At 39.2% G+C, this 16,321-nt stretch overlaps 1 protein-coding gene across 1 annotated transcript in view; it reads left to right on the forward strand.

Moving 5' to 3' along the window:
- Positions 1 to 13,164, forward strand: part of LOC146299386 (nardilysin-like) — an 87,101-nt gene extending 73,937 nt beyond the window's left edge. The window contains exons 25-33 of the mRNA XM_084683113.1: positions 11,505 to 11,536; positions 11,634 to 11,772; positions 11,928 to 11,975; positions 12,057 to 12,109; positions 12,180 to 12,263; positions 12,365 to 12,455; positions 12,542 to 12,658; positions 12,750 to 12,839; positions 12,909 to 13,164. Of these exons, the coding sequence (XP_084539239.1) occupies positions 11,505 to 11,536; positions 11,634 to 11,772; positions 11,928 to 11,975; positions 12,057 to 12,109; positions 12,180 to 12,263; positions 12,365 to 12,455; positions 12,542 to 12,658; positions 12,750 to 12,839; positions 12,909 to 13,148 (894 nt within the window). The 3' untranslated portion in view covers positions 13,149 to 13,164. The remainder of the gene's footprint in view (positions 1 to 11,504; positions 11,537 to 11,633; positions 11,773 to 11,927; positions 11,976 to 12,056; positions 12,110 to 12,179; positions 12,264 to 12,364; positions 12,456 to 12,541; positions 12,659 to 12,749; positions 12,840 to 12,908) is intronic.
- Positions 13,165 to 16,321: the final 3,157 nt, after the last annotated feature.

A 16,321-nucleotide genomic window follows, 5' to 3' on the forward strand; every position in this document is an offset into this window, starting at 1 on the left:
GCAAATACAATATGTAATACTGGGGCACCTGAAAGGAGAGGGCACAACAGGCTTAACACATCTTCACAGAGGCTTTAAGATTGCACAGTTTGCCGAAATGTGTGTTTTGGATGTAGGTCTATACTTACGTTTGGTGCTTGTAGCGCGACCAACATTTTAAGAGCCCCATGAAGCGTGTTGAATCCACTCTTTCTACTTCTAAATTATGTTCAAATCAATATTTATATTTTTTAGCTCTATAAATGATCTCCAAGTCATCTGCTGAGTTCACTTAATGTCTACACTGTCCACAGTCTCCACACAGGTTTTTTGACTTTAGGCCTACATGCATTGTCATTGTGTTATATATATATTTGCGTTTGCTTTGGTATCAAAAATGGTTATGTGGGAGCCAAATTCAGAAGGTTTTTCAAAGAGGCTTTTCAAACGAGTATTCTTTTGAATCAAATACAACTGTTTAATCAAAGCTTAAAGCATGGTTTAAAACACCGCCCCCACCTAATCTTGTGTAGAAAAACATCCCGTTGTTGCATGTTTGTTGCATTTGGCAGTGTTTGGTTACTTATTTGGGCTGGGTATGTGTTGTTTGTTCCCTTTGCCAGTGTTCCGTCTCCTTATTCTGGCATGAGTGGTGGGTACAAGCTCCATATCTCCTCCGCTATCGGACTGGAAATGGTGTATGGTTGCTTATTGCTCCTTACCAAATATAAGTGGCCAGGGCATGGCCTAAAGTCTAAAGGTTTGCTCCCGCCAATGTTCCCTTGTTAAGTATACGTCAGCTATTGTGTCCCCTCTTGGTTTTGGGGTTTATCTAAGGACAGATAATAGGAGGAAGCATCTCGATTTCCTTTTTCAAACACAACCAATCAAAATACCACACTAATTCGTCAGTGTCTATAAATAGCTGCAAATTCCATGTTTGTGTAACATAGACTACATGGCGAATAAACCATGTTCTGATTCTGATGGAGATGGGAGAATAAAAACCCCACCCAAATAAGCTTCGGTTAAACAGGCGTGGGAGGAAATGACCACAATTGTTACAAATCAAGTTCACATACATAGAGATTTCTCATGAAAATCTTTTTATAATCATTGAAGAAATGTAACATGCCATAAATCAAACAATGTAACGTAGCTTCGCAGAAAGAGGACCTTGACATCGCCAGCAGTGCGCACGGGCCAAGCTTGTGCAAATAAATCTATTATGTCTACACAACACTGTTTTCAACAGATTGACTACATATCATTTGAAATGATAACATTACTTGTTTCCACTTCTGTTGTTGAAGCAAACAGGATTGACTTTGGTGGGTAGAACGTTAGGCTTAGCAACCAAACCATATCTTGATTCAACTCGGCTTCAGTTAGCTAGCTCTAGATATCTTGCTGAAAAATAACCTGACAAAGATCTGGACAAACATGCATCGTTAATTGTAGATTTACATGACACGGGTTATTTATTTGAATGAAACACAGTCAGGAACATGAAACAACGTTAGCCCCATTGCCAATAAACTAGGCTAAATTATCACACATTCTACCTATGCTCTTGCGTTAGCAAGCTAAACTAGTTTACATGCCTACTACAGTCTAGGTGTTACTAGTAACTACTTACTAACCGAGATGGAGGTCATGCCGGGAAATATCAAACTGAGGCTGGAACGTAACAACCTCGCTATTGCTCGGTTGATACGGCAAAGCCAAGGTTTGAAATTTCCCGGCATGACCGAACAGTCGAGGTTAGTAAGTATTTTATTATATGGCATTTTTAGCTTTTCATTTTGTAAACGAAAATAAATGGTACCTCTAGGCTAATTGTAGCTAGCTCTCAAGTGTTCTCACGGTGTGTTTCATGTGTTGCCTAGCAACTCATTACTTTTGATAGAAAGCGGACAACTTGGTTCTGCTAAAATGGCTTTAATTTCAACACAAAATAACGACGTAAGTGAGTCTAGTCTTCATCCTCACTTTTGATGACAAATCTTTTCAGCATCATCTGGATAGTAAAACTCAGCAGCTGACTAACGTCAATATTGCTCATTTTGAAGCTGATGTCAGAGGGCAATACGGATCCGTATTGACCGGCGAGGAGGGCAATACGCGGCTGGCATGACTACCCATTAGCCAATCAGAAAGCTTGTACCGTCGTTGCCATATAATAATAACAGTTACTAGCAATGCTAACGTATCCAGTATCTAGCACCTGCCTTTCTCCAGTTCTTTCAAATAGATTATCTAGACGGGCGTTAGCAATAAGCCGGACTGTTGTTCGTTTTCTGGCAATTTTTTTGGAAGCTTAAGTATACTTAGTATGAAAAGTATACTATTAGCCTATCGTATTACTTAAAGTATACTAGCTGTGTACTAATTTATATACTTTTTTGTACTAAGTAAACTGAATTGGCCCACATTTTAGGTCATTTAGTACACTTTAAAGTACACTTGTAGTGTATTTCAAGGTTTACTTTTGAATACTGCAAAGTAGCCTGCGTAGTGCACTTCATGAAGTATACTTCCCAAAGAACCTCAAAGTGTACTTTCCCATACTTTCAAGTGCACTTTCATTTAATGTAAGTACGTCAACAAGTAAACTTCTAAATGTAATTCTACTATTATTTACTACTGTATTAGAATGTTTAGGGGCCCCTCAAACGCCTCAGATCTTAAGTCAGTTGGCGAGAACGGGGCCCTCGCAACATTTTACTGCAGATTCTTAGCTCTTCACTGCGTGAGCATCAACATTTCAAGAATCCAGCTGTTCTTATCAAATGTAACAGTCATTTAACTCATGGTTACAATGGTAAACCAACACAACAATGACAATTACCACGCAACAAAACACTACATTCTAAGCAGACACATTTAAAAAACGAAATTCATGAAGTTACATTTGTATTTCGAACAAACGGCAAACTTATCAGCAAATTTTAACACTATTTACCGCCTTACATCATGGGAATTGACTAGCCAATGAGCCACACTATCTTCATTATTTCACGTCGTTTTTCGTTCTTCAGTCAGTTTGACAGTAAAACCTTCAAATGCATAATGCAACCCTTCTGTCTGCTTCTTTCTCAAGTAGCTTTTTTTTTTTTTTCTTTCATTAATACTCCAATTGATAATTATTAGTATAAGAGTATAGGGCTTCAGAATGTTTTAGCAGTAATTAAGGTTACAGCTTCAGTAACAAAAAAAGATTCAATGTGCAATGCATAATGGGTTTTCATAGACATTAATAATTAGAATCAGGTGGATCTAAAAAATTTAACCTGTAATGTACTTATTCTGACTGTTTTTGCTGTATAATAATAGAAAACATACATCCTACTCCAGAAGAAATGTATACCATGTTCTGTTTCTAAGCATACTTCTTAATCGTATGTGTGAACTATATAGTGAGCTATTTTCAAAGCATACTTAAAAGTATATCAAAAGTGAACTATTTTCTAAATATACTCCTTAAAAGTATATCATAGGTGAACTATTTTCTAAGTATACTTCTTAAAAATATATTAAAAGTAAACTATTTTCAAAGTATACTTCTTAAAAGTATATAAAAAGTGAACTAAAAGTGTACTATCCATATTTTAGTATACTTATAGTATACTTTAATATACTTCTTTTTTGTAAGGGCAGCTAGTAAGTCTAGCTAGAGTCATTTGATGTGTGTAGAAACTTATTTAGCATTCTACCTATGCTACAGGACATGTTAGCATTGCTAATAACTTTATTTGCTACTTTATTTGCATCATACTGTCCCTTACAAAAATTAAGTATACTTCGAGTTTATATTGTAAGTATACTTAGTATAAAAAGTAGTGCTGTCAAACGATTAAAATATTTAATCGCGATTAATCGCATTAATGTCATAGTTAACTCGTGTTTAATCACAATTAATCGCACATTTTTATCTATTCTAAATGTCCCTGATTTCTTTTTGTCCCAATCTTTTTTCAAATTTTAATGCTCTTATCAACATAGAAAAGTGGTTCGGATTGCTTTGTGCAAATATTTTTTTTATTGAAAACAACATTGCAATCGCCTGGCTTTGACGAGGGGGCAGAGAATTCGCATCAGCTGTGTGCTTGGCCATCAAGTGGTATTTCAGACTGGACGTGCTGCGATGATAGTTGATAGATGATAGATCAGTTTACAACGACAAAACACACAGATCACTGGTCTTGTCAATAGAACCATTTGGCAACTTTTTAAAAGCAAACTTTCCATTCAGAATCTTATTGGCATCCATTTCGGCATCTCGCGCTTGTCATCCACTCAAAACGTAACGTTAGCCTACGACCAGAGAATGTCTAATATCCGTAAACGGGCTCTGCTACTACTCTTTAGCCAGCTCGCAAGCCAAACGAGTGTTTGGCGTGCCTGTTGTTTTGTTTCCGGTCTAGCTAGATCCGGTGTGGTGTTGTAGTTTTTCTAACGTCGGTAGTTGTTGCAACAGCATGTGAAAAAAACTACAAAGTTTGCTAGGCCAAAAAGAGCGTTAGTCGCGCGATAAAATAATTGACGCCGTTAATTTGGGTTTGCGTTAACGCCGTTAATAACGCGTTAAACTGACAGCACTAATAAAAAGTATACTGTTATCATGTTACTTAAAGTATACTAGCTGTGTACTTATTTATATACTATTTTTGTACAAAGTAAACTGAATTGGCCCACTTTTTAGGTCATTTAGTACACTGTAAAGTACACTTTTAGTGTATTTCAAGGTTTACTTTTGAATACTCTAAAGTAACCTGTGTAGTGCACTTTCAGTTCATGAAGTATTCTTTCTAAAGAACCTCAAAGTATACTTTGCAATAGTTTCGGGTGCACCTTCAATTAATGTAAGTACCTCAGGAAGTAAACGTAATAAATGTAATTTTACTATGACGTACTAAACTATTAAAATGTAAGAAGCATACTTCTTAAAAGTATATCAAAAGTGAACTAAAAGTGTACTATCCATATTTTAGTACACTTAGGGTTAGTCACCGGTGTGTTCCTCAGTGACAGCAACACCAGATGTGGGTCAGTGCCGGTCTGTGTTGCTTTCTTCAGCGCATGTTTTACAGTCTTTTATCAGGGTTTCTGCAGGTTTCAGTAAGTCAAATTTAAGACCATAAAGATCGAAATGTAAGACCTACACGACGCATTACCAAAATTCAAATAAAAGAAATTCTGAGATAAATCATTTCATTTAAATGAATTCAGTTATTGAAAAAGCATTAATTTTACACAGGTTAATCACATTAGTAACCTTTCACACCCAATAACGTGCCAAATCCCCAAAACCTTACCCCCAATTGTGCTCTGAGTGTGTGATTGTGTGAGTAATACGTTTCTCCTCTTGCGTACTGGTTATGCAGCATGGATATTGCAAACAACTTCACATAATGCTAACCTTACTCTATCAAGTAAGATTGTCTATATCTGTTGTCTATATCTGCGTGTTGTCTATATCTGCAATGCTTTGGTATTATCAAGGCACATGGAACAAAGACCATGAGATCTACCTACTGCATGTGAGCAGAGAGTGAAGTTATCAGTCATTTCACTTGAACAAATAAACTACAATAGTCCAGATCCATGGGCTGTCGTTGAGAGGCCTGCTCCAATCTCGAATGCAGTCTGTTGAGAAGATGACTTCCCCACCGACAAAATTGTAAAGAAAATACATTAATTTAATTATACCATGAACAATTCTGTATAGCCTACATAAAATTATAAACTGCATCTCCACCACCAGTGTTTTGCTAAATTTACCAGTAAAGTCAATTGAAACAAGAATATTTTGGAAGGCCGCAATATATCAGACAGACAACCACACATAAATCCGAATCCAATACAAGTTCAAAAGGCTACGCTTTTGAGCCCACAAACTCCACTAGAATAGTTTATTTAATGATAGCATAAAGTAGCCCACGTTAGCTTGTTTTCCAACTTGTGACGGGAAGTTGGGTCTGGGATGCTCGGTTGGGGAAAAAGTAATTGTCAGGGCGTGCTTTATACGATGATGGACAGATGATCAACCATGTCACCAAAGAGCGCTTGGGCAGAGAATAGGTGCATTAGACTTAATGCAGCGCCGTCGTCGCCTGCAGCTGCCTGCAGGCCGGCTGACTTGAAGCAGCCAAAGGCATTCTCAGCTTCAAGGCGCTGCCGATGCTGCATGATGTCAAACACACCTATTGTATTCTGCTTTAAGCCAGCTGGTCCGATTATTTTTGTGATTTGTTTAAATCTGGCAATCTGAGTCAGACTCGGGTCGCTCACTGGCAGTGTGCACAATGTTGTATTTCACTCCATTTTACACCAGAAACGTCTGGGAGGACTACCTATTGTAGATACGAGCCTGCTAGCCAGCATCTCGGATTTCTTTAACCAAACCTGTTTCATTCATCATTTGCCTGAGAAAGCGACCTTCGTTAGCCAGGCTAGTTTTGCCTGTTCACTCCATTCTACCCCAAAAACGTCACAGAGGACTGCCTGTTGTAGATACAAGCCTGCTGAAGATAGCCAGCATCTCGGATTTCTTTAACCAAGCCTGTTTCATCCGTTAGCCAGGCTAGTTTTGCCCGATCACTTGGTCAGGCTATTTAAAGGTATCAGGATCAAGTGACTTTTGTGCATAGACAAGTGAAACGTAAATGTACTTGTCCAAAGGACAAGTGCCTCAAAAAGTTAATGTCAAGCCCTGCAATCCAGTGGCCAGAGAAATGTGATGACCTGATCGACACTCCAAGTGTAATAGACCTGGGAGAAGTTTGTCTTTTGCAACCGAACCTGCTTGACAGTCGTGTGACGTAGGGTGATAAATGGTCTATTCGTTTTCAACACACAACATACTACATTGCTCTAATTGGTTGTAGGTATATCCAATTGAGTGAAGAGGTATTTTTTTATGAGTTCGGTAGAAACACGCCCCATACTCACAGCCCAACGGAGAGGTATCAGACTCATATTCTGACTAGAATTATGAGTATGACAATGTCAGGCTAGGAAGCACGCAATGGTGTCTTACTTGTATGTAGCTAACTATAAAACTTTATTGGCATGTTCCGTGATGTAATTAACCTGTATTTAACCCACCTGTGTCACTGACTTAAGTCCAGGGCCGTTGCTAGGAAATTAGGGCCCCCTGAAAGAATATTGGTGTGGTCCCTCGCCCCCCAACTTTTCATCGGCAAAGATCAATTTTACACCACTTTTTTTTCTTAAACTATGTGCATTACAATTTTTTCTTTATTTTTCTGTTTCTCTATGTTCTTGACAGTGCCTGACGAAATGCATCCAATTTGTTAATTTTTTTTCAATTAACCACTCAACAAAGAGTCACTGGGTATTATTATGTAAAAATCTATGTGTAAGTAATTGCCAATGGTACAGCAGTTCACTAATAAGTCAAAACAGCCAACAAGTGTCAACACTCACTCACCATCATCGGCATCTTCACTATCCCCTTCACTAGTATCTATAGTAGCCCTACTTTCTGGTATTTGTTCTTGGGTGGGGTCTGGCTCTGTAGACAGCAAGGGCTGCGTTTCCCGAAAGCGTTGTAAGCCTAAGTTGATCGTAGAATCCATCGTAGGACGAATCTTAGTTTTACGGGCCGTTCCCAAAGACATCGTAGCTAAAGTGTCTCTTGAAAATTCGTAACTCTTTAAAGCTCATAGATTACCCTACTCCTTACGAGCATGTTTGGGAAACGCACGTAAGAAATATCGATGGTTTCGTTTTTTGCTCGATCGTTAATACGATCCATCGTTATCGGAAAACGCAGCCCTGGACAGTCAGTGACTTAAGAAGACTTAAAAATATTAAAATCGTATTTAATTTCATATTGCTTTTGTACATATTTAGGGTTATGTTTTATGGAACAACTGATGAAGAACTAACATAGGCTACCTAGTCTCGGCATTAACATCAAAAAATGTTAATTGACTTATCATTGCCATAGCTCTAGAGAAACAGCTTCACTTTATTATTGTATGAGGATGGCAAGCTGTAAGATTAGCTCCTGCTTAACATTAACAAGACTCATGTCAACAGGCTACTGTACCATAGCAGTTTAGTTTCAGTAAATACCCGTGTAAGAATGGAAAATTATGTCCTACTGCAACTGGAATTTTTTGACAGCGTATTATAAAGTTTGGCAAATTATAACCTTACTGATCTTTTCTGTGGATGATATTCAATGGATAATTTTGTAATATCAGCCTTGTCAGGCAATTATTTTACGCTGCTGACCACACGTAACGTTAAACGTTGTTAAACGTGTCATTCGGTTAACGTAGTAATGTGTGCAGCTGGCTAAACGTTAGCTCCTAACATTAGTCATTCCAACATTGTGACGTTGGACGAGGCTAGCTATGGTATTTCTCGTGAACCCCAGGGCGCCTGTGCAACTAGCTTAACACTCTCAACTTTCTTCGAAAACAAATCGCTGATATTCTGGGGGTCTGATATGTTCCTGGCCTCTCTTTTTTGGCGTCCCGAATTATGTTCTGTTTTGGCATTGTCAGTTCTCTATTGATAACCAGCTGGCTGCTGCTGCAGTTCGTGGGCAATAACGTTACATGCACATTTTCAAAAGAGGAGCGAACCATGGACCCCATTTTTTTTAAAGAAGGGTGTTATTGCTCAGAAAATATTAACTATAAACTAATATAAACTATAATTTTTTTTTCTTCAATTTTGCTTGATTTTCTGGCTTTGTTTTAACTCACTCATTCAATGCATTAGTATGAGTATTAGTTGTATGGAGTTAGATTAGTTTCAAAATTCAAGCAAACGTAACACGTTCACAAATGTAGTTCATGATTGACAAATAAATATAACGCGATTCACAAATGTATTTTGTGATTCACAAATGTTACGTGATTCACAAATAAATGACCTCATTACATTTGTTTGCAACCTGACAAACACAGGTTACAAATCGGAGAACACGAGTTACAAATCGGAAAACACGAGTTACAAATCCCTGCATTTGTTGGTGTGGATTTTTTAAACTTTCCTGACACGCTTAGATTCACAAATGCATTTTTTCTAAAAGATATCCTCTGCAGCCTATCAGATGTCTCCAATTTTAGCCAATCAGAGCTAGCCTGCTATACGATAGCCAGAGAATGTCTAATATGGGTAGACAGGCTCTGCGTTAGCATAGGAAATACTTAAAATAACTGAACATAAATCCTGCCATTCTCAAGAATATTCAATCACGTATGATCATCGGTTTAATAAGATTAACAAGCAATATTTCACCTACAAGCTACCAGACGACATTGCTCGTGATCTGAAGGAGACTATGTCCGTTATTATGGCAGGTTATTGAAGTCCACATAGACACGTTAATGTGATTGGCTAAAATTGGAGACATCTGATAGGCTGCAAAGGATATATTTGAGAAAAAATGCATTTGTGAATCTAAGCGTGTCAGGAAAGTTCCACAAATCTACACCAACGAATGCAAGGATTTCGTAACTCGTGTTTTCCGGTTTGAAACTCGTGTTCTCCGAAGAACAAATGCTGATCTTTCTTCACTAATTGAGTGATGTTATTGACCCACGCGGTGCTTCAAACCTTGTGCAGAACACATTGAACTGGTCAGGTAGATTTGGGTCGTTAGAGGTGTTGGGGGGGGGGGGCTTCTTCTTGTAGCCCGTGGCAGATTGTAGGCCCTTCCAGACAGCACTGATGTTCTTGTCCCCGACCTGTTGTTCAATGCTAGCCTTATACACCCTTCTAGCCTTATACATGCTAGATGGCTTTGCTGAGGGCATATTTGGCTTTGGTGTACGCGTCCTTGTCTCCGCTCCTGTGGGCCGCCTCCTTCTCTTTCCTCAGTAGCCTCACCTCCTTGGCGATGGTTGGTGAGCAGAATTCTGATTGGCTACTCAACAAGCAACGTGCTGATAGGACACCTTTTTGACCAGATTTTGACATGGCAAAAGATTAGCCGGAGCAGAAAAAGATTTGCAGGAGCAAAAAAATATTTACAGTCACAGAAAAAGATTTGCAGGAGCAGAAATAGTTTTGCATCCTTATAAAAGTGTTGTATTATGCAAATTATTTTCGACAAACACTTTGTCTGCTCCTGCAAATCGTTTTCTGCGACTACAAATCTTTTTTCTGCGACTCTTTTTCTGCAACTGCTAATTATTATTGACCCTAATTTGACTCCATAGTTTATCACATATGTATACACGGAGACGAGGATGTAGTTCAAGTCAGTTCATACTGGCGGCTAATCACACCACTAGACCATAACAGTCAATCCCCGAAACCAGTTGTATTGACAGTCCAACACAGTCGAGCACAGAGTGCTCGATCCAATTACTACAATAGTGTAACTGAGACAACACAGTAAATAATTCCTCTTTCAATAATCCACCGTTACAGTGTTGAGCGTTAAATTAGCTGCACAGCCTGAGATCTTGGGACAAAGCCACTTTTTTGTTCTAAAACTAGAAGCTAGACGCCGCTTCAAAATATAAGCCGTACAACCACAAGAAAACTGTTTGGTGTTGATTGAAAAGCTTGTCTTGTGTCACCACTAATAAGCTAATCACCTGTGTTGGCATGTGTTTGTGTGGTTGCCACGGTGATGGTGCAGCTATGATTGCTAACGTTCTGAGTGTAGAGAATACCAGAAATTTAGCTAGAATCCACACCTCAAACAAGTTAACCTAGACGCAAAACTATACGTCCAATCCAAAAAATAAAGATATTTTCCGAGACCCAAGACTCTGCCGAAACCAGAGATGTTCTTTATATGTCTGCGCGGTCAGAAATACGACTCGACCGGCAGTTTTTAAATCTTGTTATTTTTGCCTTTTCTGACAAATTTGTCACCAGATTTGCATTGGACTCTATGGGGCGAGAGTTGGACTTTGTCTCGCTTTCGTGGGGCTCTGAACAAATGTGTAAGTCTTTTGGATTCCACAGACAACTGTCTATGACCAGCACAACATTAGCTATCTATTGATCCAAAATCGAAGCATGAAGAGCGAAAATTGTGGCAATGCTGGCAAACTAGAAATACTTTTTGACTGATTTTCGAAGCTCCCCTCCACTCTAAGCGTTTCAGTCTGGACTCTAGGCTTTCACGTACACAGCCATGTAAATCTCAGAAACGGTGAGAGAGAACAATGGTTTGTGCTCGCCAAAGGCAAGCACACCCCAATAAAACTAACAAAAACAATAGGTCCCTTTGCAGCCTTGCTGCTTGGGTCCTAATAATAATAATAATAGCTAGCAAGGTAAGAGAACAAACCATGAAAAAGGATTCTACACAGAACACAGAAAATGCAGGTCTTACATACACATACAGATATACAACAGATGGAACACATCTGGAACCTGGAACCTTCCAGAATGAGAAGAGTTCCTAAGAATTGTGCCATCTATTGCCAGTGCAGGCAAGTGTGGACACTTCACACATGCCTAAATTATGCCTTTATTATGCTTTGTGTGTGCAAAACATTTTAGTTTTCTGTCTTCAGGAATCTGCCCAGTTCCTGCATTATGTCACAGAGTAAGTATAAGTGATTATCTTCTTTGTCCCTCACTTTCTCTTCCTTCCATTTCTGTTGATTTATCAACAATAGATTTTTCTCTCTTCCTCCTCACAGTAAACTGCAATTCTCTAAGCTGACACAGGAGGTGCCAGTGATGTTCAGAGTGGTGCAACTGCCCCAGAAACACCATCTCTGTAAAGTCAAATCACTCCACAAGGGAGATGCCAACTCAGAGGTCACAGTATACTACCAGGTACACACACACTATGAATCTTCCCACTAGCTTGCCATTTGTACCTCTTCATCCCAGGTACCTTTTCAGACCACCATTTGTTCCTTTCCGTTTTTGATGTTTTTTCTCTTTCTCTGTCTCACTCTTTTTGCTGAGGGATTTCACCTTTTCTATAGTCTGGACTTAAGAACTTAAGAGAACACACTCTTATGGAGCTGCTGGTGGTGAGTACCAAAATCTCCTTTACTAACAATTTCCTGCGGTCACTCATCCTGTCTTCCCTGACCCCTGATGTTGTATTGTAGATGCACATGGAGGAGCCCTGCTTTGACTTCCTCAGAACCAAAGAGACCCTAGGGTGAGTTTCTTATAGCCTCTGTCTCACTCCCTCTCTATCTCTTACTAACTCACCTCTCCCTCCTCTCCAGGTACCATGTCTACCCCACCTGCAGAAACACCTCTGGCATTCTGGGTTTCTCTGTCACTGTGGAAACACAGGCTAACAAGTTTAAGTGAGCCCCCAAGCATAGTATCTAAAACACTCTGCCTGTACCATCCCGTTAACCAGCTCATCTTATACACATATAGGTACTCATTACACCTTCTCTCTCAGCACTGAGCTGGTGGAGCTGAAGATAGAAGAGTTTCTTGCTTCTTTTGGGGAGAAGATTAATTCTTTGACAGAAGGCGCATTCCACACACAGGTGTGTGTTTCTGTGTGCTTGGTAGTAGTTTGTGTTGTGCGTACTAATCTCTAAACCTGTAACAATATGTGTGTCTCACCCCCAAGGTGACAGCACTGGTCAAGCTGAAGGAGTGTGAGGACACACACCTGGGTGAGGAGGTGGACCGAAACTGGGCTGAGGTGGTCACTCAGCAGTATATCTTCGACAGGCTCAACAGAGAGGTGAGACTCACTCACGCCTGCCTACCGACCAACCTTCCTTCCTTCTTTCTATCTATCTATCTATCTATCTATCTATCCATTGTGTGTTTAGGTTGAGGCCCTGAAGCAGATGACCAGAGCAGAGCTGGTTTCCTGGTATCTGGAGCACCGTGGACACAACTGCAGGAAACTCAGCATACATGTAAGTGTTTGTGTGTGTGTTTGTGTGTATTTGCATGTGTATGTTTTTTAACATTGCCATGTTTATTAGGTGGTGGGATTTGGGACTGAGGAGAATGACTCCCCGGAGGAGGATTGTCGGCAGATGGAAGAGGATGAGGAAGAGGAGGATTGCAGGGTGGAGGAGTGCTGTAACTCTTCCTATGGGGAGGTGTCCAAACTAACCTTACTCCCCACCTCACCAAAGATGGCCGGATCTACAGCCATCATCGACATTCCTGCGTTCACCCATAGTCTGCCCCTCTTCCCCTACCACAAGATTTTACAATAAACACTGCTCTGACTGACTGACTTGATGACTTTTTGAGCTTCCCGGGTTGCTTCACCTCTTATTTTAAAATAAACTTTTCTGTTCTTCCTGTGGGGTGTTGACTGGGCAATGGACTGTGTTTAAAATTACTTCTTACATGAGCGTTATTGAAGGTCTGCAGTGCACTGTTTAAACTAACAAAATCATACTGTGATTTGAAACCATGTGTCAAATAAACATAAAAGATGGAGGACTGAAAAACAAATTTGGTAACACTTTATATTTAGATACGCATATTCACCCTTTACTGCTTATTAGCATGCATATTAGTTGCAACTTGACACTTTATTAGTCATTAGTTACCACTTATTAATGACATATTATGCATGACCATATTCTACAACTACTAAACATTAATTAAGATCTTAATATGCTTTGCTCAGTATGGTCTTCTTTATAAGGCGATAGTACCACAATAGTAACTAGAAAAGGCTGTTCCTGCGAAACAGCAGAGAGAATGCTGGAAGCCTGAATGGGGATAGCTGACCATGCTAAAAAAGCTGAAAATAGTGAAAATGTCTAGAACGTTAGAAGCTTCAATGCGCCCAAAAGGTATTTTAAATAGGGGCTGGAGCTGGACGAAGGCATGAAACTACAGAAAAGAGAAGAAAAATGCAAAACAAAAAGTGAAAAAAATCAGAAAGGAGAGAAACAATGCATAAAAATTTGAAAATGTAGGAGAAAAGCTGAATGTCTTGTGAACATTTTAAAGGTTGAATGGTGTCTCTATCTGAAAGTATGCTGAAGAAGTTAAGTTTGAAAGAGGAAGCTTTTTTAATGATTTGAAAGGATTTACCATTACTTTTAGAGGGAGAATAATTTGCACACATTTTTTTAAGTATAAAAGGGAGAAATACCAAATCACAGCACACATCTCCTGAAGGAGTTGAACGTTTGTTTTTTATATATATTTTTTTTTTTATTGCTGAAAATACAGAAATGAGAAAATACCAGCAAGCTGAAAGCTGAAATGAATTTCAAAAATGTGTGAGTCACACAAAAGAGGCAGTGTGGAAGCTGAACTGCATGATCTAACAAAGCTAAGAGCTAAAATAGCCTACAATGAGGGAGAAGCTGAAAGCTGAACTGTTAAACAGAGAAGAAGTAGGCTAGCTAGTCATAACAAGAGTATTATCGTTTTAACAGCGGAAAATATAGTTGAGATAGTAATAGCAGTAGCAGATGTAGCCTACCATTGAGTGCATTTACTCGGCTTTCTTAGTAGGATTCAAACATACAGCAGTAGGGCCGATACAAGAAGACATGGCGACACTTTGTTGCAGAAGGATGATGGTGCATGTTTCGTCCGTGAAGCATACAACGATTAATAAAAAAGAATCATGTAGACGTGTTTATTGAGTAATCGCATAACTAACTAGAGAGCATACAATTTCTGGGGAAATTGTGAGGGTGTGCTTGTGGCTGCCCCAGCTTTCCATACACTCCTGGTGTTTACATATTTCAAAAAGCATTTAAGTGTATGACTACAGTTCTGACCATTGTGTTCCCTTGATAATACGTTTGTAAAAATGACATGCATCACTCAGATGGAGGAGAGGTGATACTGGTTGGTTGGAAGAGAAGGAGGCCAAATGTAGCTCATGAAGATGCAGCGCTAGATAACTTATTAAATTGTAATCAGATATAAACAACTTGTTGGTTGCCCTATTATGTCCTATTATCCTCCTATCATCGCCCTATTATGTAATTTGAACGCCCTGAACGGCATCATTTGAGTAATGAGGGCAAGCGTAGGCTTATTGATTACTTAAAAAACGTTAAGTTTCATTATGCATCATAGAGGAGCCTAGTTAGAGAAGGATTTAGCAGTTTAATATTAGAAGCCTATTTTATTAATAATTTTCAGAGTAACCTCAAACCTTTCTTTTGTTTCTTTGACCTTACATTTTCTTTGAGGGCTTAGTGGTCTCGGTTTAACATCATTATTTATAGCGACATAATTACCGGACACTGTTAGCTCGCAATGTAGACAAAGAATGCCCCTGCAACAAAGTTGTAACTTGGTAACAAGTAGCCAGCTAGAAACCGAGCAGAAGTTTGTAGCCATATAAAGGCCTATAAATATAGGCTACTTGATTTGGCTGCAAGATTCGCTGATTTTGAGTGTCCAAGATATGATGGATTCTGATCTGGATCAACAGTCTAGCCATGTAGCTAAGGCTTGTCCGGGAAGAGTACTTTTTTTTTTACGGCAAGTCTGGAAGATCAATTTAGGCTAGTGCTACTTGCCCCGATGCACGGGACAAGTTATTAAAACTCAAACAAAATAAAATGCAATGTTAGGCCTACTTCACGTTATGTGCCACTTGTTACGTCTATCGATTTTATTTGAGCGAATTCTGCATCAGTAAAACCACCAACCCAAGATCTCTACAGACCAGCTAATTTCCTGCTCAACACTTCAACGGGGGCTTATTACTTGAAAGATGAATTAGGCTATTTACGGTCGTCTCAGTTACACCATGAGGGGTGGGAAATACTGTGATTTGCTTAAGAAGGCAAATGGCTAGTAAAACATAACATTTCATAATAATTTCAATAAATCGAGCAGCGCAGCAAGACCCAGTAAAATGTATATCCTACAGCTAAGCAAGGCTGAAGCAGGCTGACATTAATTATTTTCATGAACAGACAACGTTTTGACATTGACAAAGTTTAGGCTGTGGCAATGAAGTTCAGGTTAGTAGTCAGATACTTTCACCTATTGAAAAACTTTTGAGTAAGGGGAAAGCCAAACATGTTCCGTCGCCGTTTGACTTTCTAAACATCTCTAAAGAGATGTTTTTGTTAGCTACTCATTAGTGTCTCGGGTAGGCTACAGCGTTGCAGTGAGCCGCCACACTGATTTGAAACCACAGGTAATGGTCATTTCACCAACAAATCGTTTATTAATGTCAAAATAAATCCTACAACAAAAACGTATTTGTGAGGAATGTTTATTTTAACGATTGAAAACAGATGCATCATGACCACTGTAGTATGTGTTGCCCAAGCAACAGAGGCTAATGTCATGATGCTAATGCTTCAGTGAAATAGTAGACTACCGTTTCCGAAAGTAGATGTGGGCCTACTTACTTAATAATATCAGCTAATATTGTACATTACATTTCACA

The sequence above is a fragment of the Hypomesus nipponensis genome, chromosome 3, assembly GCF_054491055.1.
Source record: "Hypomesus nipponensis isolate SF chromosome 3, ASM5449105v1, whole genome shotgun sequence".
Lineage (NCBI taxonomy): Eukaryota > Metazoa > Chordata > Actinopteri > Osmeriformes > Osmeridae > Hypomesus > Hypomesus nipponensis.